The sequence below is a fragment of the Daucus carota genome, chromosome 5 (genome assembly GCF_001625215.2).
Source record: "Daucus carota subsp. sativus chromosome 5, DH1 v3.0, whole genome shotgun sequence".
In the NCBI taxonomy this organism is placed as follows: Eukaryota; Viridiplantae; Streptophyta; class Magnoliopsida; order Apiales; family Apiaceae; genus Daucus; species Daucus carota.
Window position 1 is genome coordinate 8,341,687 of NC_030385.2, and position 26,495 is coordinate 8,368,181.

The window sequence follows — 26,495 nt, forward strand, 5'->3', positions numbered from 1 at the left end:
ATTGATTGATGATAAAAGATAGGTAGCCAGGTCAAAAGTAAAATCAAGGAAAAGTGTTTAGATAGGCTTGGCTGGCTTGGATTTAGTAGCCTAGCTCTTGACAAATTACCTGAATTTCATGCCCTAATGTGGCGACTATTGGATTAAGGTCTCCTGTTCAACCAACATTTTCCATTCCTACATCTTTTCTTGTTTACCTCTCCTCTCCATTGCTCCATGCTTCTTCCTAGCTTGACATTACAATATGGGATGTTAATTTCAATAATATAATGTTCAAAACTACTATAAGTTTTATACTTTAATAATTTGTCAAATCAAATAATACACAACTTATTTTGTAACAAGATATTCTCTCCGTACTCTTTTACATGTCCATTTTAACTTTGAACCATACAAATTGACTATAATTTACATGTATCTCATAATTAAAATAATAATACAAATTATATTATTAAAAAGTATATTTAGTCTATTTTAATATGTAATTTTCAGATTTTACAAATATTATTGAATAGATAATTCGTAATATTTAGTCAACAATTGATCAATTCAACTCCTTAAAAATCAAAATGGATATATATGTAAAGCCGTAAAGGGGATGGAGGGAGTAAATTATTTTTCCACTTTTAGAGTTATTATGAAGGTTTAAATGAAAAATATATTTTCTTAAAATTAATAGTATGAGAATAGATGGAGTAATAATATACAATAAATGTGGCTCATAGGATCCTAGATAGCTAGTGAATATTAAAAGAAATGGTCTATACTTCTGTACCCAACAATCCACGAACCCTCGGTTATATCAACTGCATACTTTCCTGCTACCTAAGCTTCACACGGAGCCACACCCACCTCTCCAGCTCTCTCTTTCGATCCATCTCTGTCCTTTTCTCTCTGTCTCTCTCACCAAATCTACAGAAAACATTTCACAAACTCAGGTACGTTAATTCTCTCTTGTTTTTACTATCTTGGCACTCATCTCTTGTTTCTTTCCACTTCAATTCTCAGAAAACACTGACCTTGTTCTGCTCTACTCATGCATGCTGTTTTCTTACATCTTTGTATCTAGCTGTCACTTGTCACAGTTGAAACTGGCTCTATGGTTTTATTCGATGAATATTGTGAGATGAACTTGTCTTTAGGGTTTGGCATATATAGCTTTAGGGTTTTTTTCATGCAGTACAGATTATTGACTATGGTTGTTTCTTTTCGACTTTGATTTTCACAGGGGTTGATTCTAATTTGAGCAAGCTTAATTAATTATATAAGCTAGGGTTGCAGCGTCGATGATGATGACAGGAAATGGGCAGCTATCAGTTCCTCCAGGGTTTAGATTCCACCCAACAGATGAGGAACTGTTGTATTACTACCTCAAAAAGAAGGTCTCTTACGAATCCATTGACCTAGATGTCATCAGAGAAGTTGATCTCAACAAATTAGAGCCTTGGGACCTCAAAGGTACACTTATATAACATATACTCCCCCTGCCCCAATGGGATGTATACGTTCACTGTTATGTAACACATATGTAGCAAGTGCTAATTTGGTAGTTGAATTATATGCATGCAGATAAATGTAGTATTGGATCCGGGCCTCAAAATGAATGGTACTTCTTCAGTCACAAGGATAAGAAATATCCAACCGGAACCCGGACAAATCGGGCCACGGCTGCAGGCTTTTGGAAGGCCACCGGGCGAGACAAGGTGATCCATCACCTCACCAACACCAAGAGAATTGGGATGAGGAAAACACTTGTTTTTTATACGGGACGTGCCCCTCATGGCCTCAAGACTGACTGGATCATGCATGAGTATCGTCTCGAAGATGATAACGACATTCAGGTAGTACAATACTAATCTTAAAATATACAATTCTAGACTTATTGTGTATTGTGATTATTATGTTAATACCTTAATTTTACTTATTATTGTGTATTTGGTTTCAATATTTGAGCAGGAAGATGGGTGGGTAGTTTGCAGGGTATTCAAGAAAAAAACTCACACAAGAAGCTACGAATCCGAAATCCACTCTCACGAAGAAGACCAAGCGGCAAGTGTTCGTAGGCTCATGGAGCCGAAACAAAGTGACCAAAATCTGCACACACTCTATCATGATCATCACAATGGTACAATATTTCATGGATCAATGCAGCTTCCACAATTATTTAGCACCGAATCATCCGCGGCCATTCACCACCACCACCAACATCCATCTAATTTCCTATGCCCTCAGCTCGGCTCTTTGAACAACAACATTAATGAGGACAAGGACTGTTCTCAAAGCTTGCTAAGGTTGACATCCACGGCTAGCCCGTATTTCGTTCCACAGGAGAAGTTCACCACGGATTGGTCTTTTTTGGACAAGCTTCTCACATCTCATCAAACTATGGATCATCAAAACAGATCATCGTGTAACCCCTCGTCCCAACCGATTGATCATGTGGGTTCTTCGATGTCAGTGCCAAGGTTGCCATTTCAATATCTTGGTTGTGATGCGAGTGACAATTTCAAAATCTAGGTGAGATTGTAGTATCACTATGACTATGGATCGGATACGTTCTTTTCTCCGGCCAGCTATACAATCAATGTCAATCTTTTTGCTTGTTGATCAATTTCGTTTTTAATACATCGTCATATCTTTTGGAGTTTTGGTTGTTTTAGTTAGTGTGACTTAATTTATATAAACTCTCCTATGTCATATATAACTTATTGAAAGTAATGGTATCGCAATAAATCAATGGCTTACTTAACTTTTATTTTGTTATAAAGAAAAATAATGATTTTTTTTTTTTTGAGTAAATGATAAAGTGGTGGCTGTTGTTTTTCAAATTTTACGAGATGTTGGCTAGATTTTAAAAACTACGTAATAGTGGCCGCAGTTTATTTTCTTATTTTAATAAGGTGGCGGTCGTGAACCTCCGTTAATTTTCCATCGTTAAATTCAAAAAATAAAAGAGTAAATGATAAAGTGGTGACTGTAGTTTTCCAAATTTTACAAAATGTTAGGTGGATTTCCACCACTTTGTTATTTACTCTTTTATTTTTTGGAGTTGGGCGGAGAAAAATTAACGGAGATTCACAACCGCCACCTTATTAAAAGACAGATGTAAACTCCGGCCACCATTTTGCCTTTTACTTTCTTTTTATTTTTTGTGTTATGGGCAAATATTCACCCTCTGTCAATCGAGTCTTGGCTTTGTAATAGGTAGTGAATAAGGAAAGATTTAAGAGGGGTCCGTTCTTGCTAAGAAAAGGGCGCGTCCCCCGAATGAGCATGGCCTGTAAAGAGAAAAAATCAGAAAATCAAATTCTGATAAAAAAGAGTTACTCCCTCCGTCCCTTTTTATCTGTCCATTTTGGAAAAAAAAACACATACCAAGGAATAATTGATTGTATGAACTTTTTCATTAAATACCTCTAATTAATATCTTGAAAATGGTGGAATACCCTACTTTATGTCTTGAAAACATGAATTCAACCAAGTTTTAAATAAGCCAAGCCTTGAAATTTGAAATTATGGAGATATATTTGAAAAACTATCATTAAATATAGTTTTGAAAGTATAAATGGACAGATAAATAGGGACAAATTTTTACTTCCAAAGTGGACAGATAAATAGGGACGGAGGGAGTACTATTTATACCTTGTGTTTGGGGTAATTGGTTCCTCTATCAGTGGTTGAACATCCAAGGGGACAATGAGTGGTAACTCTCCCTTGGTTGCCCTTCAAGAGATGAACAACTCCCTCCATATCCTTTTCAATTACAACAGGATTTCAAATGTGATCATCCAAGTTTGATTCATGATTCTGAGTACCAGCAGCTGGAGTGAAAAATTGAGTAGTACCTATCGATCAATAATCAGAGTTTGGGGTTGAGTTGTGTGCAGGAGAAATGTGAGTGAAAGGATATCTTCCATAAAAGTTTATTTTGATATTTGTATAATTTACATAAAATTTAAATTCACTTGCAATCCTCTGTAATAGCATATTTTATTTAAATGATTCTGTCAAAAGCCAAATGATCAACTATAACTCAAAAATATTGTTCCAAATATAAAATATAGTCCTTATTTTATCAAAAGATTTTTAATTTACTTATAAGGAGTATTCAAAGTTTTTAAACCATAATTCATTAGAAAAGAAATATCATTTAATGGTATTTTTTTCTTATTCTAATTGCGAAAACAAATTAAATGCAAAAAAAAATTCAAAGGAATATACATCCGTTATATTCTTTTGACATTTATTTAAAAAGACAAAATTTATTATCAAAGTCTTATACTTTAAAGTAATTTATTCCAAGATACACAATTTATTTTTACAGAATAAATTATTTTAAATCCCTCTAAATTATTTTCTTCATTCTCAAAATATTCTATCCTCAAGGAAATATATTTTAAAGTGTTTACTTAAGTCAAAATATTAGCCAAAGTTCTGTTCAAAATTGCAAAAGGCTAATTGTATTTTATTCAAACCCGGGAACCGGTTTTTATCGTTTTAAATCCAAATAAAATACTTCTACTTGTTAAAATAACTTGAAACTTGATATGATCATTTAAATAATGTTTCTGGTGCATAATAAAAGTTTCGTAATTTTCTAAGAACTTTGGTCCGGATACCACTTTCAATGGTTTGACTGTATGTTCAAGTCGATGTTAGACCAGAATTTCCAGACCACCATTTTTTATTATTCTATGATTTATCACAATTTTTCTGGAATTTATTTAAAATTGTTTGAAAAATCGTATTATTTAGTGTAACCATTTTTACGTGCGACTCTTCAAGGACATTTTGGATGCTGAGATTTTTGTCATAAGATTTAGGTCAACTCTTGCATAAATCTACTTTATGCTTTTGAGAGACAAGGGGACAAAATGGGGGATAAACCTACCTTAATATAATTTATTCAAATTTCCTTTACTTTTCATTTCTTTTTCCACCCCAACTTTGCCTATAAATACAACCTCTCCTCAATCCATTTCTACCAAGTTAAGAGCCATCAAAGTGCTGAGAATTTTCAATAAGTGTTAAAGTATTCAAGTTTATATTCCCTCTTTAAAATACTCTCTTCAGAACCTTCTTATTTAAGATATATAGTTATATAACACACACACACACACACACACACACACACACACACACAAAAGGTTTTGATATACAAGCTCTCTCACACCAACCAAGCTCAACCACCACCACTTCCCGGAATCCGTAAGGGCTGTCCAAGGTTATCCAAGTGCCAAAATTCGGTGAACCTCCGGAGAATTTTTCCGGTCATCTCCAAAAGTGGTAACTTCTCTTAGCTTCTTATTTGTTTCTTACCGACCCTGTTTTTTTTAGAACTTTTTGCTCAAACTCTATTCATCTTTAAAAGTTCTTCAACAAGGTTCTTTGAACGAGAACGAGAGATTCGGATTTGTTGAAGATATCAAAGATATATTCTTCATTTTCAAAATGAACAAAGAAATAAACAAAGTCTGTAAAAATACCCAATCTCTACAAAGAGTCAAAAGATTTGAACAAAGCTTCAAGAGTACTTTATCTCTATAAGAGATATATTTGTGGTAAAAACATCGTAGTTCTTCCATCTATCACTTTCGTGCTGCGTGGAAGAAATATATACGACCAAAAAATCTTTTATTCGCTATAACTTCAAAAAAAGAAAGTTCAGCGACTTATTTGTTATTATTATCTTAAGCTGAATTTTGAAGAAGCTAAAGAAAGCTCATTCGATCTCCCAACTAACTTAAGTATATTACCTTAGAATAAATATCGAATATTTCGAACTTTGTTCGAAGAAGCTTTGTTATATTCTTAGACTTCAAAAGTCACAACTCAAAGAGGTTAACCACTATATATTGTTTAGTGTAATTGTTCTTGACTACACCAAAGTTGTGTACGAAGCTGAAGAAAGGATTATTTAAAATCTCCGAGATCTCGATGTATATCTCTAAACGGAGTTTTGTAATCCAATTATTTCTTAATCATCATTTAAATTAAAGGAAAGAATGCTTGTGAAGTTTTGAGCATAACTTGCTTGACTTAAAAGACTTCTCTAATTACTTCAAAAAAAAATCTTCCTTGGAGTAATTTAATTTGGCCATAATATTAATAAGTTAAATATTATTGTCACTCCCGGACTAGTACTGTAACATACTAGTTCAAAACATATCTTCTATAATTGTTTGTTTGTCATAGATATTGTGTTCTAACATTTGTAGTGAGGTGATAATGAAGTGAGGTGATTCTTGTTCTAAGACCCAAGTCAAGACGAACTAACGGGGAGTTAGTCATCTTTGCACCGTGATGAACAGAAAAGATCCAAAATCTAAGAACTAAGATCCAAGATTGGTAAAAGCTTGGGTGTACAAAAACTACATCAATGTTCTACATCGACTTTGAAAAAGTAACGTAGAGTTACGTTCTAAGATAAGTCACGTAAAAGTTTTACATTTATTGTGAAGTTGTAACGGGTAGTTACAAACCAAGATAAATATTTGTAAGGTTAGATGTAACGGCTTCTCCGCCAGCTATAAGGAGTACACGCATCTTTCTTATAGTGAAAAATATCGAGTCTAGAGAGGAGTCCGGGGACTGGACTAGAGGTGAGCGAATCTATTAGAGGTTGTGCCATTTAAAACTTTTAAATATTTAAAACTTGGAAAGTATTATTTTGAAACAAAGGTGTTAATCTAATAATAGAAAGCCATACGACATCTACACCAATGATCGAGTCGAACAAACTGATAAATTGCAATCGCCTGTTCTACTCCAAATCACTAAATCCTAAAGAGAATATCACTAAATTGTACTAAGAATATCACTAACTTGTATTGGTTTCTAGTTTTTATTTTAAGAGTGGTTTCTATTTGATCATGAGCCTATATATATATATACATATATATATATATATATATATATATATATATATATATTTAGAGTCCTACTCCAATGGAAACCAAATTAGCCTAAAAACTAAAAACCAGTTTCTGGACAGTTTTTTATCACTATTTTTAACTACAGAAATCACTAATTTGTACATAACATATCACTAATTTATATATAGCATATCTCGCGAATATAAATATACACACACACATATATGCAATGTATATGACCATCATCTTCACCCGAATCGTAATAATGGAACTCTTACCACCATTACCAAACGTTTCTATGACTTGCCACCATTGTCTATAATCACCATTAGTCACATACACTTTCCATCATAACTTACAAAACTAACGACTACTTACCATCATCATACAACTTCTCTTGCGGCTTCCTACCAACAAGAACCTTTAGATAAGTAGATTTTCTCAATTTTGATAATAAAAATCGCTGTTTACATTATGTATAAAAACAGTGATTAGTGCAGTATAAATTAGTGATACCCGTAGTTATAAATAGTGGTAGGGAAACTGGTTTCTAGTTTTTATTTTAAGAGTGGTTTCTTTTTGATCATGAGCCTATATATTTATTTATATTCAACTGGATCGGGTCATTAACGGATCGGATCACCTTAAATCCATATCCGCTCCATTTATAATCGGATTTTTCTTATCGGATCAGATTTCAGATCGGATTTTTTCCGGATGAATCCATATCCGTTAAGAAGGTTCCGGATCGGATCGGGTCGGAGCTCCGATCCATTGACAGCCTAACTGCAACGGATCCGTTTCGGTGATGACTACATCTATAACAAACTCGTGAAAACAAATCATTTATGATTTAGTTTTTACAATAATCTTGTACAATCAACGAATAGAATTTGGGGATACTATTTTCTCCATTCTTAAATAATAACCTATCATATGTGAGAATCAGTCAGATTAATAATGTATTACCAATCCTCCTTAATTGCGCTTTTGACGGAAAAACCTGCCCCAACCCCAACGTCGAAGAACGGATTTATAGTAATAGCAAAACATGAACGGATTTTCTATGGTGTGCCCAAGGGCACACAATAATCCCTAACTCCAATAAAAATAGCTTCTTTTGATTGGTGGATGAACAATAAATGATGATGGCCCCTCCTGCATTCACATCAATTCCACCAATCAAAATAAACCATTTTTATAGAATTTAGTGTTTATTGTGTGCCCTTGGGCACACATTAGAAAGACCGAAACATGAATGCGTGTATGCTAAAATTAACATCTGTTTCGATCTTTGTTTTTGTTTGTATGTAGGATTAATTATGTTGTCGATCAGAATTTTAAAACTCCCTGATTTAATCGATTAATTCTTGTAATATGAGACCGACTGATTCGATTTTTGAAATCTTTATAAGTTTTCTTAATCGGAGTATGTATAATAATTTATTAAATTTAAGAGACTGTATTACTTTAAATATGATTTCTGTGATACTGTTGTCAATACATATATGGTTGAATCAGTTATGTTTATTAACATGAGCTAGATGAAAAGATAGAGGGGTTGGCATGTGTGGCAAAATATTAAACAAACTACCAACAACCCAGTAGATGAAAGTCAAAAATATTGACATTCAGAAAACAAAATCCACTTGAATATTAATTTGTTTTATAGTGCTAATTGGTGATTATGACTTTTAATTAAGATTATCTTGGGGACGGTACGGCATGGGGTGTGAGCCTGTGACTCACTTCCCTCTCTTTTTTCTTTCCTTTCGTGTCACTATGATAATTAACGACCGCTAATGGTTTGATTTTGTTCCAAAAATGACGAATTATAAATTATATATTTATCGGTATGACTGTGCTATATCATTCACAGCGTAATAGTGAAGACATTCTGATAACTTAAAATAAAAATATAGATTTTTAATGGCTATCATATAGAATATGGTGAGATTCTCATGTTATTTTTAAATTTCACATTTTTCTCCCACTCTATTCTTACATTTTAAATACTCATATAATAGTGCAAATCATTTAATTTCAGAAAACAATACCTTTTTTTACCCACCACTTTTCAGACTCATAAACAAAATTATATTCTCTAACTTATTTCGAAGCCTTCATTGCCTCTTTAATATCTTCCTTTATTTAATTATTTTACTATTTCAGAAACAATGTAGAACAGTTAATCACATAAAATAATATTAAAGCTTTTACAAGTCGATATTTTATATTTGAACATATACATGTATACACAAATTTGTGAAAAAAGGAGTTGCTTACTTAGACGGTGTTTGCCCCAGTTTATAGCCCATGCCTTCACTTATCTATGACTTTTAATATGAAAAATATCTGTTTGTATAATAAATCAGAAGTCAGCTTAAAGTCAGAAATAGGTCAGAAACTGATTTAAAACCAGAAGTTAGTTTGAAGTATTTTTTCCGGTGACTAATGAACCTTTTTTGATAAAAAAATTCCTAAATCATAAGTTACTCATAAATTATTTTTATTTTTATTATTATATTTTTAATAATTTATAAGTTATTAATAAGTCAAAATTATCTAAATAAACATTTTAAACTCTAAGTTTATCAGACAAATCACGTTAAGTTATAAGTTATAAACTCTGTCAAATGGACTCATGATCAAATCAACTTTTCTTAAATTCGTAAATAAATTAGTTGACAATTTATGAATGAGACAAAATATGTCGTAGTTCTTACTTGTACTGTTGTACACATGTGCAGAGGGTTGGGTTGTTAGCTGTATATACATCACCACTACGTGTAACTAGATTGACAAATTGATGATTTTGACATAAAAAAGACTAACAAAATGGAGTAATAGCGCCAGTACTACACATATACAGTGCACATTTGTTTTAGAGAAGTATTTTTAGTAAAAGCTAGCATTTTTATCAATTGAGAATGCTAGTTTTTTTTAAAATTTTTAAACTTTTTAAAAATATTTTACAATTTATTTATTTCTCAATTTTAATTCATATTTTTACTTTAAAAATAAGTCTTTTTTTAAATTTGTCCAAACCGTCTCGCGATGTATTCATCCATAGAGAGGTAATCAAATAGTTAAGGTTTTATTGTCATCTTTTTATTGTTGATGAGCGGAGCTATACGTCAGGATTGGTCACTCTGATCCATTTTTGGATCTGCAAAGCTGGCCACACTGGAATTAGAGCGGGCCCGGCTGGTTGTCGAGCGGCTTGAGCTCGTTCCGTCATGCTCGTAAATGATTTGCTGTTTTGCGAGGCCGTGTCACAATACATCCTATAACCGTTTATATTAAATTCGGAACCGATACAAGGAGATCCGGGTAAGCGGTTACAATTTGCAGAATTGCGTGATCGCCGTAGAATTATGATACAACACACCACTATACGTTTTTACCAGTTCCTGTGCTGGTGCATAATATGATAAGAATATGTTAACGTATATATTTTGCGGTATCATGAACCAATAAAGTTAAAATCTGAACCGGCACACAGGCGGAATAGGATAACTGTTATTTTTTACAGGATTGCAGAAAATGTTGCCGACATGAACGTTCAGACGACTGTGCTGGGTCAGGAACCAACTATAGAACAACTCTGAATCTAATGGTGAACAAACTCTAGAACAAACTGTAAAAATTAACCATGATTGAAAATGAAGTCTATAAATAGAAGCCAACGTAATTTGTTTTGAAACTAACGACACACATTAATATAATTGTGCACACTACCGTCAAACAGTCTGCAACGATTTATTGAGATAAATTGATAGAATTGTTGAACGTAGTAATGAATAGTGATTGTTGTCTTGTAACTGATGTAATAGTTGGATTTGTAGCACCACTCGAGAATTCGACCAATATGATTATTCCTGAACTTGTCGTGTTTAATTATGATTAAAAACGAACATGAAACAAATAATTTCTTAAATCAAATTGAAACTGACAATTTGATATTAACGTATTAAATCTCCATTTACATCAACATGGGACTAACGAAGTGCTTGTATTACAATTTACAACTTTACTAAAAATAAAAGAAGTTCAAAAAAAATCTTAGATCATGGCAATTATTTGATCAAACAATTTTAAAGTTTTAAAAAATTTGAAAAACAATGTTAATATTAAAAGTTCAAATATATATTCTATGAATCTTTTAAGTGTGATATACACAAGACTATATATTTAATATCATTCAAATCATATATATATAGTTACACTTGCTAGAGAACCATCTTATAGTCTATTATAAAATCTGATATATACATAAAAAATACACTTATCAATCTTATTATTCATCAAATATATGATTAGTTAATCTAAAATAAAATTTAGTCACTTTTTTCCAGAAAAATGTTAAAAAGTAATTTTAATATCCAAACTAGCCCTACAATAGAATCATATTCGTCCGAAATAGTTCTACACTAGATCCAAATTTGGAAATAAAAATTTTTGCTTAGATATTATGTGTTAAATTGTTTGTACATAGTATGTATGGTTAATATTTTACATTATAATCAAATTTTATGCATAAATATGACTAATTTTAAAATAGTTACAAATGGTTCTATACTGAACTCTATATAAGATGTCTCTTTGGAATAATGGTGTGTGTATATTCTGTCAAACAATATTAATCAATATTATATAATATTTTACTATTGCAAAAGCGGCTTTTTATGATTGTCAGAAACTAGTCCAAAATAGTCATTTTTGACTGTTAAAAGTTGAATATACGCAAGTTCGACTGTTTTACTGATGGTATAATATAATCTAGTCGAAAATAAAAATAGTCAAACTTATTTAATTTCGACAGGACTTTTTCGATTTTGTTAAACCGATTATTTCGACCACTATTTTACAATAATTAATAATCGAATTTAGTTGCTATAGTTTTTGGCCAAAATTTTCAAATGTGGCCAAAAAAATTAAATACCCCAAGAAATCGATTTTTTTGGTTGGACAAAATTATAATTTCGACTGATAATTGATATTTTTCCACTCATTACATTTTATGGTCAAACACGATCGAGTTAGAATTTTGATCAAATCAAGTCATATAAATTCGACTAACATTAGTCAAAATTACTTATTTGATAGAAATTATTTATCTGAGTCACATTTTCCTCTAAAAAAATTAGGCGATAGAATTTTCATCACAAATTAAATTTCGAGTGTCTTATTTTTTTGGATTGGGATTGTAGGTGGGGAAGCCCCCGCCTAACCTTGGAAATAAAAAAAATTAACTGGGAACATAACGGTCGAATATAATGATAATTTTGACGTGAGACAAATTCAACTGTATGTTATCATCAATTTTAAATTTTATCTTTGTTTCTTACTGTCTTTTCTCAACTATTTCTGATCAAAAATATCTGTGATCAAGATTTCCAGTCTGACTGCTTTTATTTCCTATACGTGGATATAGTCTAACAAAATTATTGTTAATATATTTTTTTGTACTAATTTAGTAAACTAGAGGCCTGCTACCCGTGCGGGCACCTTCGAAGAACTTGATTAATTTAAATCATAAGTTAAATAATTGAATGTAATTAAACTTTACCAGTATTCACAGATGGTAAATAAAATGTAGTGTAAAGGAGTAGTCTGTACTCAGCCGCAAAAGCACGTATTCTTTGACCTGATTAAGGTGCCTGGCAAAAAAAGGTCGCGGATCGGCTTCCTTAAAACTTGACTATGGAGTACATATTGGAAGATCCAGGCCCATATGTATATAAAAATATGCACACGTACACAAATTGTGAGGTTACAGTATTGTATAAATTTAGCCACTCTTACATGTTTCGATGCTGCTACTTGCAGAAAATATTTTTTGATATAAACGTAGTGAATTAATATAAATTATCATGAGTTGCTCCGTCGTCCAATTTGAATTAATATAAATTATCATGAGTTGCTCCGTCAATATTCGAAGGTGTACTTGACGAAGCATTCCATTCATATACGGTAAGCGCAGAGCTCCTGTATATGAGCACATACGAACAATACACGAGCTTTCTTAAACCTACTCATATTGTTGGTCTTCTTTGGATCTTTCCTAGCTTCTTTCTATCAGCTCTTTTTTTTTTTTTACCATTATTCGTTTCTCATCATTTTTTCTCGCATAGTAATTTCGGGTTACATCCTTTCTCGTAAGCAATAAGAAATAACAATTCTTTTTTAATCAAACACATTTAGTTATTATATATCGTATTCGATTGGAGAGAGCAGAATTTAAAGAATAAAAATAAAGTGAAATATTAAGAATGGACCAAAAAGTTGTGGAAAAAATGAATAAAATTAATTATGATGAAATTTAAGAAGAAATTAAATATCTTAAATAATTCATTACTTATTCTTTCTCAAATTAGGTTGGAACTTCTGATATAGGGCACAAAAAATAAATGAGAGAAGCAATTATATTAATATAATTATTTGCAATTTGAAATTTAAGAAGAAATCGACACGCGAAATGCCAAATGCGAGAAGCTGACATCCACATATGCATTTTGAGTACATAGAAAGACTAGCCAACTCGAGCCAACTGGATACCTTGGAGAATAATAATAAGATTCTTCACACTGACTGCGGATAAAAAGCCGAATTCTGTAAAAATTAAGAAGATGATCACATTTCGTTGATTCGTACTTTGGAACTTGTGCAAAAGGCCGTCATTGACTTGAAAACACAATATTTTAATGCCTACAACTTCCGTGAAGAAATTGTTTTACTGTTTCAAACCTTTGAAAATGGAAGTAAAACACTGTTTTACCCCCTTGTCACCCAATTTTGGAGCCAAAAACAAATGTCGTATGGACACAACATCAAGAAGCTGGCCTGTGTGTGTAAAATGAGCAAGTAATAATATTATTCTAATAAGAAGATAAGGTGATGATAGTATAATATTGAATATACACATGCATATATGTTTCCTCCTCAACGGCCTCTACCTCCTAACAAATAAATTTAACCTTTTGTGACTAATTCCTTTTCACATCTGTTTACATTTATATACAGCCAGCCAATAATATTGAACACACCCAATATTTATCGTACACTAGAAGCCAAATACTACTTATGTCCCCACGCTTCTTTACTTTATTTTTTAACATGTATTTTGAGATTTTTATAAAATATAATTTAATGTTAATTTTTCATTTTAATTTTTTTTATTTGAATAAAAATTTTATGTTTAAATTTATTCAGGAAAAAAAAATTAGAAAACTATTATGAAATTATATTTCAGGAGTCTTAAGATACATACAAACGGTGAACTAAAAAAATTGCTGGAACGGAGGGAGTACAAACCACCATTTCAGCTCAACTAGTTCCTTGTAGCAGACGTATCTAACTCTTATTGCCTACGCCGCTTTCTCCCTATTTAAACCCCTTGTTTCGCCTGCCTTTCCTTTCTTCTTTTTTAAACTGCTGCTTCCAGCTTCTTCTCTCTCGAAACAAATTGTTTCCAAGAGGTTTTTACGTTATCAGAAATCTATATATATATATATAAAGCTAATCGAGAGCCTATATTATATATAGTTTGAGATTAGTAAAAATATTTATGGAAGGAGGTTCAATAGTGGTTGATCAACAAGGTGAGCAAGAGCTGCTGAATTTACCACCAGGATTCAGATTTCATCCCACAGATGAGGAGATTATAACTCATTATCTCGCACCCAAGATTGTCAACCCCCGATTCAATGCAACTGCTGTTGGAGAAGTTGATCTCAATAAGTCTGAGCCATGGGATTTACCAAGTAAGTCTTTATATTGCTTAATTCGGTTTAAATCGTGTTACGGTGGATTATAGTGCCATGAGACATTATGTAATTTGTAGTTCAGTCGTGTAAATTTTTATAGATGGAAATTTGGGGAAAATATTTGAATAAGCCAATTTACTTATCGGACGGATACTTGATTTCCGTCGGAAATTTATGCGCGCCGCAGATCCGTCGTAAGTTATCCGTCGTAAATGGACCAGTTTCTTGTAGTTACACGCCAAAATTTACTATAATGTATTGGAGCTAGAGGTGGTATGTATGTGCTTATAATTTTCACACAATTACTTGCAGAGAAAGCAAAGATGGGAGAGAAGGAATGGTTCTTCTTCTGCCAAAGAGACCGGAAGTATCCTACGGGGATGCGAACAAACAGGGCTACAGAACAAGGATACTGGAAAGCTACCGGAAAAGACAAGGAGATCTACCGAAAGGCCAAAAATCGCGGCGACGGACAGCAGCTGGTGGGGATGAAAAAAACTCTGGTGTTTTACAGAGGGAGAGCTCCCAAAGGAGAGAAATCCAACTGGGTGATGCATGAATTTCGAGTGGAAGGAAAATTATCTTACCAGAACTTTGCTAATAAAACAGCTGCAAAGGTACGTACGTATTTTCTGTTTTGTTTTGTTTCTATTTTTAGTTGGTTATTACGGAAGCACTATTATTTTGCCTATGCAATTCATAGGAAATAAAAGGAACACGTTTTTAATGCAATATAACCCAACCAAACCAACTTTGTTTTGACTATTCAACTAACACCCAGAAATATTGACCCTAGTTTGTATTTCTTCTAATCTCGCCCACTGCATATGATTTTGACATGTATAATGAAATGAATACTGCATCAAATTGTCAAAAGAAGATTCGTAAAAAACAGCTGTTATGTTGATTTTTATATTTCAATATCTCTTTTAGTTGTTCGGTGGGTGCACGTGATAATGGTAACACGTGTTGAAATATAGCATAGCATTTATTCGGGTCTTCCTGTAACATTAAGGTTTTTAGATGGACTGGTTCTCAACAACGCGTGTTTATATTTGCTGCAGGATGAATGGGTTGTGTGCAAGGTTTTTCATAAGAATGCGACGACAGCGCCTCTGATCAACAAGAAAAACTCAATGGACTCCTTTGTGGAAGGCCTTCTGGACAGTAATTCTCTGCCACCACTCGTGGATTCTCCGTACGCTGCCAATGCAAACATCAACGCGACTACTGATACGGTTACCACTAATCAGTTACAAGATTCGAAAGGGACAATATATCCGCCTTCGTTTTTTGGATCCTCCGACCAAAAATTTACCAACCAAATGCAACAGCATGGCTACATGGCCCCTGCTCCCGGTATAACTCAAAATACTCATTTTTACAGTTATGATCAAGTGCCAAACACCATGTTTTACTCTCAAAATGTGAATTTTCCTTACCAAGCATCTTCTAGTCTCGGTAATTACTTGCACCAACAGAGGTTCGATTCTGTGCCTAATAAACGGCAGTGCAAGGTGGAGCAGTACTCGTCGAATCTCACTCGTTCTCAAGACACCGGACTCAGCACTGAATTGACGGCTGAGATATCCTCCAAGCAACAAATGGATAGAAGCAAACCTACTTATAATGAAGATGCTGAGGGTACTTCAGCTAGCCATCTTGCAGATTTTGATCCTTTCTGGGATTTTCAATAAGTTTAGCATTATTTGTGCTCCAAATTATCTTTATATGTTTGTTTAATTTATTAATTGCTTAGGTCTTTCCATTGTAATCAATCAGCTAGCTAGCTATTTATTGGGAAATATATACCGGTCGGATCATGCTGTCCTCGATCATTTTAGAGGATAGCTACTCCAATAGGAAAGTTCTTCATGCAGTTCGAATTTTAATTTATTGATGTATATATAGCTTAATTAGCTTCTTGTTGGAATTTCTTTTTTTATTTTTTGTACAATTCCTTCTAGTCATCAATAGTGATAGATATTTTCTGTACTTATTCATACCAGTAATACACAAATTCGATTTCTTCTTTAATTTGATGCACACATCATGATCTTAGGCAGGCTATCTTAGTTTCGGCCAATATTTTCCCATTTCCATGTAATTGAAATACTGAACTAAGCTGATCGCATATGCATATTAATCTGTTACGGATCAGAGTTGGATATCAGTTGAATTTGATTCGTGCAGGGGATACTGCTCATGTAATCTGTTACCATCAGAGTTGGATATCAATGGTAGTATCCGTTCTAATAATTCTCTGAGGTGAACACTGAACAAGAATTGAATTGAACCAAAACCTTACATGACAAAGTATAAGTACTTACGACTGGATTAACACATCACGCTCAACAGCCTGAACTTTTCAAGTCTCGTGTTCTAAGAATTTTTAGGAAAACCAGATAATCTCTGCTTCGCAAATTTAATATCTATTTCTAACTCTTAGAGTAAAAAGCTTTTGTTATTATATTCAAAATATTTAAAATCCCGCCAGGAATTTTGCACACAACATGCTGATGTAATGTTGTATGTTTTTGTGGTAGAAGGCTTAAAAAGTGTGGCAAACTGAAATTAAAAGGCTTCAAAATATTATCTGCATACTTAACTTTGGCACTAAGCGTTTGATGACACGTTTTCTTGATAATCACCTTAAGTGTAGAACAGATGATAGTTGAAAGATGATCTGTGTGAAGAATCTTTGAGTGTTCTGAGTGTGAATGAATCATGTGATGCGCTGGGGGCATTACAAATACATGTTGCTTAATGTCCCTCGTTTAAGTGCGTCAGAAAACACCCGTCTTAACTAATATCTGAATCCAACCACTTTAGCCGTGTATTGTGCCGCAATTCTGATTATGAGGTTACCTTTTTTCTCTCTGTATTAAGAAAGCATATGATTTCAGTAAAACGGTCAGGTTTACATGGCCTTTTCTTCAAACTGAAGAGACAAATGCTAGTACAAGTTTATATAACCTCGGCCAAGACCATAATTATTAAGCTCAATTTGCGGAAAGTAATTCACTAGGATCCACATACATTTATAGTTTCTGCGCTGTAACAAATTAAATGTGCCTTCTACTCTAACGACCATCGTGTTTAAACAAACATGGTACACACTTGGCATCTATTCCTTTTTGTAGTATAACGGAGGTGCTTGTGGGTATGGGAATTTATATAGGCCCTGTTTGGAAGTCAGAGGTTTGGAGCAAAATTAGAGGCGTGAGGTATTTAGAGGTTTGACCAATAGAATCCGCTAAAATTAGTGTTTGATAGTTAGCGGATTGAAATAGAGGTTTGGATCCAAAAAGCTAATTCTAAAAAAGCTACTTTGAGGAGTTTTTTGGGTTTGAGGTTTTGGTTTATGTCAGAAAAGCTAATCAACCAGCTATTTACCAAACAGTTTTACGAGAAACAACTAATTCAATCCGCTAGTCAAAACTTCTACTTCAATCAGCTAGTCAAAACATCTGATTCAATCCGCTAACAGCTAACCGCTAATTCCCAAACAGGGCCATAGTCAAGGTCGGGGTTTATATACAGCTGTACCAGGTACAAGGTTCTTACAAAACTGCATTGCTTCCGGAGCTAGTTATACAAATCATATGTTCAAACGCTGGCAAATGCCAAGTAGTGCCTCTCTGGATGCTCACAAAATAAGAACATCTCCCATGCTATTAATTATAAAAAAATAAAAAAAATATTATTATTATAATATATTAGTTAAAACATGTTCTGTGAATATGTGTAAATATGTCTAATAAAGAAGATACTGCTCAATATAAACGAAAATATGGTCAGGTTTTGGTTGGTTATATGGCTTTGAGTCCTAGTTAAAACTAAAACTGCAACATAGCTTTTATCCGTAGTTGTCACCGTTGAGACGAAAATAGAGAGGCTAAGTTACAGCTGGCACCTTTAGTTTGTTGCAGTGAATTTCAGTTTCCACTACAGAAGGTTCAACTTTTCAAGACATGGATGATTGCCAAATTAAATAGTTTGCTCCGGTTAAGATGCATTGCACACATTGTCCCCAGGGTGGATGATGTTGTCCAGATGTACCAATGATTAATATTATGTGCAGTGTAGGCTGTGTAATATAAATCCCAGAGCACAGTCCACTGAAAATAAGAAAGGAGATAAATTAGAGAAGATGTTGCAAAAAATATCTTGCTGGTCCAAAAAGTAGAACCCATGTAAATTTACATGTGACAAATCAACTCAGTTACTCAACTGCACTAACAAAATCAGTAAAGATTTACTAGGCTAAAAGGACACGGACCATCCGATGTTTGGGCTCCGCTACTGCCCTGCACCAATCACTAGCAGCAGCGGCAGCAGGAAGGGTTAAAGAGGAAAGGGCGAAACTTGACCCTTCATAGTCACTTTGTTGTAATAAATTTGAGTAGCTTGAATGGTTTATAGGAGAAGTTTTAAGTCGGATCATTTTTCAATTTTTTCTAATTTTCTTTATTATAAACCTGCAGTTTTCAGACTATCTGATCCTCCCTAATTAGTTTTTCATTCTCTTCTAAGATAGCTTATTAGTAGTTAAGAAAGTATTAGTAGTCGTAAGAGCACAACTATAGATTGTGATTGTTGGAAGGCATCAATCCTAATCTATCCACCTAAATTTAGATACAAGTAAAAATTGGTAGGAAGTGGGAACCCATTTTTCGTGGTGTTGAGCAGAAAGAATATGAAAAAATTCTTGGCTTCAGAATACAATCCAACCCCAGAGACTTTAATCTGAATTAAGATTCTCAAGTTTCATACCTTAGAATCTCTCCCAACTTTCCTAAAGAGAATATCATTCCGTGGTCATTTATTTCTTTATTTTCCCGCCGATCCTTGTCAGATGTGGTCAATAGATCACAAACCAATGAGCATCTGGCACTGACAAACATTTTCACTAATGATTGACAGGCCAATGTAAAATGCCATTCTTGTTACTTTTTTAAGTTTCATCTGGTCCTGCAAAGAAAACTAGAATTGTACATGAGAGGGCCTTAAAAAGGTAATTTCCAAGTACAGCCATGTTTCCATCTCTTAAAGTGGAGAATATATACACTAATACACACTCAGGAATACAAGATCCTGCGTTACATGAAGCAGTCGGTAATTGGTTAAGCTTATATACTTCCCTCATACCATATGCTTAAAGAAACTCAGGAGAGTCAATCACAGCAAAGCTTTATATCCACATCAAGGAAAAGAAAAGAATTTTTCATGTACCATTACTGGAAATATAATTGAGTCCTTCATAGCACCACAACTGAAACTTATAGTAGTAACATGTCAGCTCTCTCTGTAACACAACAAAAGTTACAAAACCATATTACAGTTCAGAAACCGCATTACCCAAAATTTTAGCATCGCAATAAATGAGCATATGAAATAGAATCCGGAAATTTGGAGTTGGTTAACCGGTACATATATTATAAGTCATGTAATTGCTATTCATATTGAACGTTCTAGCGCAGATTGCTTCTGCATCAATTAGCATCCAGAAAATGGCATAAGCTATGATACTGATAAGAAATAACAGAGAAGATGTATGTACAGTAACGTCTATATTATAAACTGCAAGACATATAACCCTGTTCTGGTGCAAAATTTTCTCATCCAAGGGCCAGCAAACTATTAAGGTTTTTATTCTTATTTTTTTCGTATTTTGTGTTTGTGAATCATACTCATCAAGAGGCACCAAACAGATTCTTGAAATGGTATAAAAATTTTAACATGTCATACTTAATTGTTAATTTACATATTGCAGTTGGAAGCTAAAAACAGTTTATGAAGATATCGCCTCTCACTTATGTTCATAATCTCAGAACAAGTCCAAACTTAGCTACCAAACACCGGCACCTGTAGCTCTCATATATCCTAGTTTAATTCAGCTCTAATATCTACCATTCTTAGAATAACAGTGACTTGGCAGAACTAATACCTTTTTTCTGTCATATTATTTTATGCTGTTTCATCTGTTTATCATATCTTTGGATTTTATATTTCATATTCTAAATAGATCATAAGGGAATAAGGTGCTATAGCTGAAAATGAAATAATTATACCATGCAAAAAAGCTTGCTGCTTCGAATAGATAATAAAATTAACAAGAGATCAAAACCTGCATGATAGCCATGAAATATTAAGCAATACCAGCATATATATATTAGAACATTTAATAGAAAACTTGTAAAACCATACACAGAATAACATCTATGTGTATTTAAAGACACATGCTTAACTACTTGCAAGCTTTAAAGAAAGCAGAGAACATCAAAACAGTTTGAAGTATACAAAGAAAGATGTTTAGATTCATGCAAGTGAATCTGCAAACCCAACCAAGGGCTCAATTGCTCAGGTCAAGTGAAAGGCAAATTGGTCATCTCAAAGCCACTGACTAATCATACTTTACATCAAATGCAAGTATGGAGCAAGTACAACCATTTTTCTTTTCCCTCTGTAGATTGTAGGGCCAGGCATTAACTTCAACAAAGGGCAAGCTTCCTTATTCCAGTTGAAGAATAATTACAGATTTATTTGGGGCCCTCATTCCATGATTTTTAAATTCCATCGAAGCTGAATAAGTACCAAAGATATGGAAGGAGACAAAATTGCATGTATTCCTTATTCCATTCTTGGCTCTTCAGACAATCTTAAAGAGGAGCATCTTTCAACTTTTCTACCTTTCTCCAGTTTGTATCCAATTCTGAGTTTCAGATGCTCCAGCCAAGAGAATCTTCTTCTCCATTCTCCAAGTTAAACGGTTGTAATCTTCTAGTAAGAAAACCTATCATTGGAGTAGTGATAAGTTCTGCGTACATTTTTATTCTAGCGAGACCTTTCATAGTGGAACACAAGTGGTATATATTTGTTCGGGTCAAAAGCTAGTCAGTTTTTGCAATGCAACTGAAAATGAACATAAACTTTGACAAGAATTACTAAGAAGTGAGTAGTCCATTAGAAAGAAAATGATAGGTGTTTATCAGGTTATGTATCTACCTCTTATGAGGAAGAAATGACGGCTTTAAAGTTTTACAGTGACAGCGAGTGAAATCTTCCAATCAGGTCAAAATATTCTACTCCAAAAATCATGAATAAGATTCCCCAACTAGTATAATTGCACACAAAAGTCTGGTGGATTGATTCCGGTATCTATTGTAGGGTGTCAAGTGTAGCAGCACATCGAGTAATTTAGACTGATAGGGCCGTCTGAGAATAGAAAAAGGTGATGTTCCAAAGTAGGTCCGGCAGATGCTCAGGACTGGAAGGACAATATATCTTTCTGAGTTGCTGTGAGGATTGGATTGGGCTGTCCAAGATTCTGTGCCTATGTGAGAACCCCCTTCCCTTAACCCTAAAGTCCTTCCATTTGCTTTATAAGGACATGCTTGAGCACAACCTTAACTGTGAGAATTGGTCATATAAAATAGGTCATAGATAAGGTCTGCAGCACACAATTTATACAGTTTTCTCTTTTTCTTAGTTTCTGCATACCAAGGATCAGGTTTCTGTATTGCATAATATAACATAAAGTTTCAAAATTCAGCCTAAGGATACTAAACAAGTAAGAAGTTCTTGCAGGCAATTTACAAAGTTATTTCTTACTTCTTCGCATCATATTGTTGTGCTCTTATCCAAATGCTAACCATAAGGAAATCCTTTTGAAGGCAAAAATGTATCATCATCAACATTATCACGCAAACAATATGCAGCCTACCTCAAGAATGTCCATTACTCCGGAAAGGCATCTGTTCCTGCAAGGTGGGCATGCTGCAGGAGATTCGGGACTTGTCCTTTCAACAGATGCAAAGCCCAGACTGAAGTGGACCCCAGACCTTCATGAGAGATTCATCGAGGCAGTCAATCAGCTTGGTGGAGCAGACAGTGAGTGCATAGAATACAATAATGTTTGAGATTACCATAGAGTAGCAACACTGCTTAACAATAATCTTTCCTTCTATTGCAGAGGCTACACCAAAATCAGTTTTAAAACTAATGGGGATTCAGGGACTTACATTGTACCATCTTAAGAGTCACCTTCAGGTATATATATTCAGCTATAATTAACATTCAGGGCCTGTTCATGATTTTCTTTTTTTTGATCAAGTTTAAGCAACCTCTTACAGTAATTGGTAATATGTAGCACATATTTGACAACATAAACAAATGCATTCGTCATTCCTTTCATCCGCAGTCGAACTCCAATCTTGATTTGCATACTGTGGAACGAAGCAATCTAGAGAATACAAAAAGCACTGATTTCTTCAAATTTTTATTCTGTATTACATTCCTCAGAAATAACACATACAAGTTGGAAACTAACTCTTGCCTTTTGACTGGCAGAAGTACAGGCTCAGCAAAAATCTGCATGGTCAGGCAAATAATGGGGCTAACAAAATTGGTGAGCTTCTCAAGTTTAATCAGACATGCTTATAATAATATCTACCACTCATTGTCAAGAGAACATAACAATATTTTTCTTCAGTAGCAACGGTTGCACCGGCAGGGGAAAGGATGTCAGACTCACCTGGACCTCACATAAGCACTTCAGACCAAGGACCTCAAACAAATAAGTAGGCATGCAAGAATCACATACCAATAATTTGTAGTTCTAAATTTCATATAATTACTCTAATATCGAGATTTTCTATGCAGAAATTTACACATAGGTGACGCAATCCAGATGCAAATCGAAGTGCAGAGACGGCTTCATGAACAGCTTGAGGTATGACACTTTAAAATAATCATTGCATGTTAACTTGAGTTATAACCTCGGGATATTTGCATATATGTCATAGTCAACAATCAACATAACAGAATGAATCGTCAGACAAACACAGTCTTATAACCTATATAAAAAAATCAGTTCCTTCCTCCTAAACCCCGTAAGAGTGTGTTTGGGAACAGGAAATTCATTTCATATGACATGAATTGAGTTGTCATTTAAAGTTCACATACTTATGTTTATATATAAATGTGTTGGAATCAATCCAAATTCGTTTGCTTATGTTAACATGTTTTTGTACCAAATTCAGAATTTCAATTAGATTCCAAGTTTCTGAACACAATAAGGAACCTTATTAATCAGTTATGTTCTAAATGACAGGTACAACGACATCTGCAGCTTCGTATAGAAGCTCAAGGAAAATATTTACAAACAGTGCTAGAAAAAGCTCAAGATACTCTTGGAAAACAGAACTTGGGCACAGTAGGACTAGAAGCTGCCAAGGTCCAACTATCCGAACTAGTCTCAAACGTATCCACCAAGTCCCTTGATTCTGCATTTTCAGGAATGATAGAAGTTCCTACTTTCTATCCACAACAAATACAAGCAAAGCAGCCTACAGATTGTTCGATACAAAGCTGCTTGACCTCATATGAAGTTTCCCAACAGGGCCAAGAGATACAAAACAGATGGAGCAAAGACATTAAAGAGAACAGGAACTTCATGTCTCCTATAGTTCAGAATACAGATAAAGCATACGAGATGCAGCTTCATGCCAGTGACTTGTCAATGAGCGTCGGAGTTAAAGAAAAAATGGAGGAAAGGGATATTGATGCTAATCTCTTTTATGAGAGAACAAACCCAGTTAAGCAAGAGGACAGGAAATCAAGACAAGGCTTTCAGATATCTAACTCAGCCCCACAGTTGGACCTGAATATCCATGATGATAGCGATGCCGCTTCAAATTGCAAGCACTTCGACTTGAATGGTTTCAGCTGGTCCTAATTCCTAAAGGACTAGTCGTGTAAAAGCAAATGGTTACTAAAGTAAAGATAAGGAGGACTCTACTCCATCAGATCTTTGGTTTACAAACACGTATACCGTAACAGTAACATATCCAACTGTAATGTTGGTCTGTAACACTAATGTATGCAGTTGTGATCGTATTCAAGAAGTTCTGCAGTGAAGTTAAGACTGCGGCAATAAAATACACATAACAAAGTCTCCGCGAAATTTCTTATGCTCTGAACCACAAAGTAGAAGCCATTGAGCAAGGAAAAAACAGAAGTCACCTGAAAATTCAGGGAGGGTTCGATCACTCCTAGCCCCGAGCTCATCAAATAACCTGTAAAGCAGAAACAAACAACCTATAGTACTATCTGTAGATATAATTTGGTCATCCTTCTTTTAGTTTGATCATGTTTTCACAGGGCCTTGACCCCGTTATCACTATATTTATTGTTAATGTCTTGAATATCATGATCCAAAAAAATGAGTCTTGATTATCATTTATTAACGATATTCATACAAAACGCTTCAAATAATGGAACGTTGTAGCATTTTGTTGGGGTTAAAACAATAAAACGCTGCACGATCTTCTCAAATTGAAAATTTAGAGGGGTGTATTGGATTGGGATTTTAAAGCATTTTTTTGCATTCATGAAATCCGAGGGTATTCGATTGGTATTGTTTGAAATCCATTAAAATCTTGAGGTATTCGATTGGGATTTTAAATTATGCTACAAAATCTGGTGGTATTCAATTGGGATTTTAAATTATGCTTTAAAATCCGATGATATTCAATTGGGATTGTTTTAAATCCATTAAAATCTGATGGTATTCAAATGTTGATGGATTTTTTTGCATTTAATAAAATGATGGATTTTGTGGCATTCTTCAGTGTATTTTAAGTTTTTTGAAATCTCATCAAAATCAATGGGATTTTGAAGCATTGTACTTAAATCCTATCAACTCTGCGACATTTTATCAAGAATCCACACAAAATCAAAATCTCATACAATCCATTAAAATCCATAGACTAAAAACAATCCATTAAAATCCCAATCGAATACACCCCCCTAACTTTAATAACTGATATTTGAGGTCATTTTTCTCCAATCAATTATTTCGGGCATTACTTCCGTTGTTGCGTGATCTCCATTGTGTGATCTCCATTTTGTGTTATCTAAGACCATTTTTCGTTTGTGTATGATCATTTTTTCGATCATTCCTCAAGTATGCTGCTTAAAAAAGAAAAACATATCAAAAATTAAAAATACTATTATCAATAGCATATATTAATATTTGACAAATAGTTATAGACAGATGCATAAATTATAAATATAAAACAGAACTCGAATAAAAAATTAGAATTAATAAGCGTGAATCTTCTTAACTCTAATGTCTTTGTTCCGAAACAAGCAAGAAATTAATATAAATGATATTACATATTCGATTTAATTATTTAATAATATAGTATCAATGTGTCAGAATTTATTCATATAATTTATTTTTTTTTGAGAAAAATTCATATAATTTATTATAATTTTAATCGGGCATATTATTATATATATATATATTAGATAATTAAAATCATTTTATAAATTAGAATTTTTATTTTTTCCTTGTCACAAATTTTACTTTCAGTTAAGTTGACAGTCAAGAGCAGGGGTGTAAACGAGCCGAGCCGAGCCGAACACTATCAGGCTCGGCTCGAGCTCGACTGAAAAGTTCGGGGCTCGAGCTCGAGTTCGAGTTCGACCGAGCTTTTAATTTCAAGTTCGAAGCTCGGCTCGTAAATAGTTCGATAGGCTCGAGTTCGGCTCGAAAGCTCGAATCGAGTCACCAAATATTGAGAAAAACTCGAAATATGATCGGTTCGACTCGAGTTCGATTCGATTAAATATATAAATTATAAATAAAATATTAAATATATTTGTAAAAATATATTTATAATAAAAAAATTAAAAAATAATAGAGGCTCGATAAGGCTCGCGAACCTTACGAGCCGAGTAATTTGAAGCTCGAGCTCGGCTCGGTAAAACATTTGAATAGTTCGAGCTCGAGTTCGGCTCGATTATTACCGAATCAAATTCGAATATTTTCCGAGCCGAAGTC

General features: G+C 33.8%; 3 protein-coding genes and 1 long non-coding RNA gene across 5 annotated transcripts; 3 read left to right on the forward strand and 1 right to left on the reverse strand.

Annotated features, from left to right (window-relative positions):
- The first annotated feature begins 774 nt into the window (after positions 1 to 774).
- Positions 775 to 2,745, forward strand: LOC108222681 (protein SOMBRERO). Its single transcript, XM_017396565.2, has 4 exons — positions 775 to 938; positions 1,229 to 1,458; positions 1,570 to 1,841; positions 1,957 to 2,745. Exons 2-4 carry the CDS (start codon positions 1,287 to 1,289, stop codon positions 2,515 to 2,517), a joined length of 1,005 nt encoding a protein of 334 aa, XP_017252054.1. The 5' UTR covers positions 775 to 938; positions 1,229 to 1,286; the 3' UTR covers positions 2,518 to 2,745.
- Positions 2,746 to 14,252: 11,507 nt separating this feature from the next.
- Positions 14,253 to 16,577, forward strand: LOC108220941 (NAC domain-containing protein 46). Its single transcript, XM_017394840.2, has 3 exons — positions 14,253 to 14,641; positions 14,957 to 15,261; positions 15,709 to 16,577. Exons 1-3 carry the CDS (start codon positions 14,446 to 14,448, stop codon positions 16,339 to 16,341), a joined length of 1,134 nt encoding a protein of 377 aa, XP_017250329.1. The 5' UTR covers positions 14,253 to 14,445; the 3' UTR covers positions 16,342 to 16,577.
- A 1,635-nt stretch (positions 16,578 to 18,212) lies between these two features.
- On the reverse strand, positions 18,213 to 21,952 carry LOC108222640 (uncharacterized). Its single transcript, XR_001807025.2, has 3 exons — positions 19,880 to 21,952; positions 19,421 to 19,618; positions 18,213 to 18,765 (listed from the first exon to the last, which is right to left on the reverse strand). It is a non-coding gene; the product is annotated as an uncharacterized LOC108222640 (long non-coding RNA).
- A 12-nt stretch (positions 21,953 to 21,964) lies between these two features.
- On the forward strand, positions 21,965 to 24,890 carry LOC108221925 (myb-related protein 2). 2 transcript variants are annotated; one of them, XM_017395783.2, is made up of 7 exons: positions 21,965 to 22,217; positions 22,321 to 22,537; positions 22,620 to 22,696; positions 22,997 to 23,054; positions 23,142 to 23,226; positions 23,309 to 23,378; positions 23,760 to 24,890. In XM_017395783.2, exons 2-7 carry the CDS (start codon positions 22,327 to 22,329, stop codon positions 24,381 to 24,383), a joined length of 1,125 nt encoding a protein of 374 aa, XP_017251272.1. In that variant the 5' UTR covers positions 21,965 to 22,217; positions 22,321 to 22,326; the 3' UTR covers positions 24,384 to 24,890. The 2 variants fall into 2 exon arrangements, with proteins under 2 accessions (XP_017251272.1, XP_017251270.1); XM_017395781.2 differs by having other exon boundaries at positions 22,060 to 22,217; positions 23,139 to 23,226.
- The last annotated feature ends 1,605 nt before the right edge of the window (positions 24,891 to 26,495 follow it).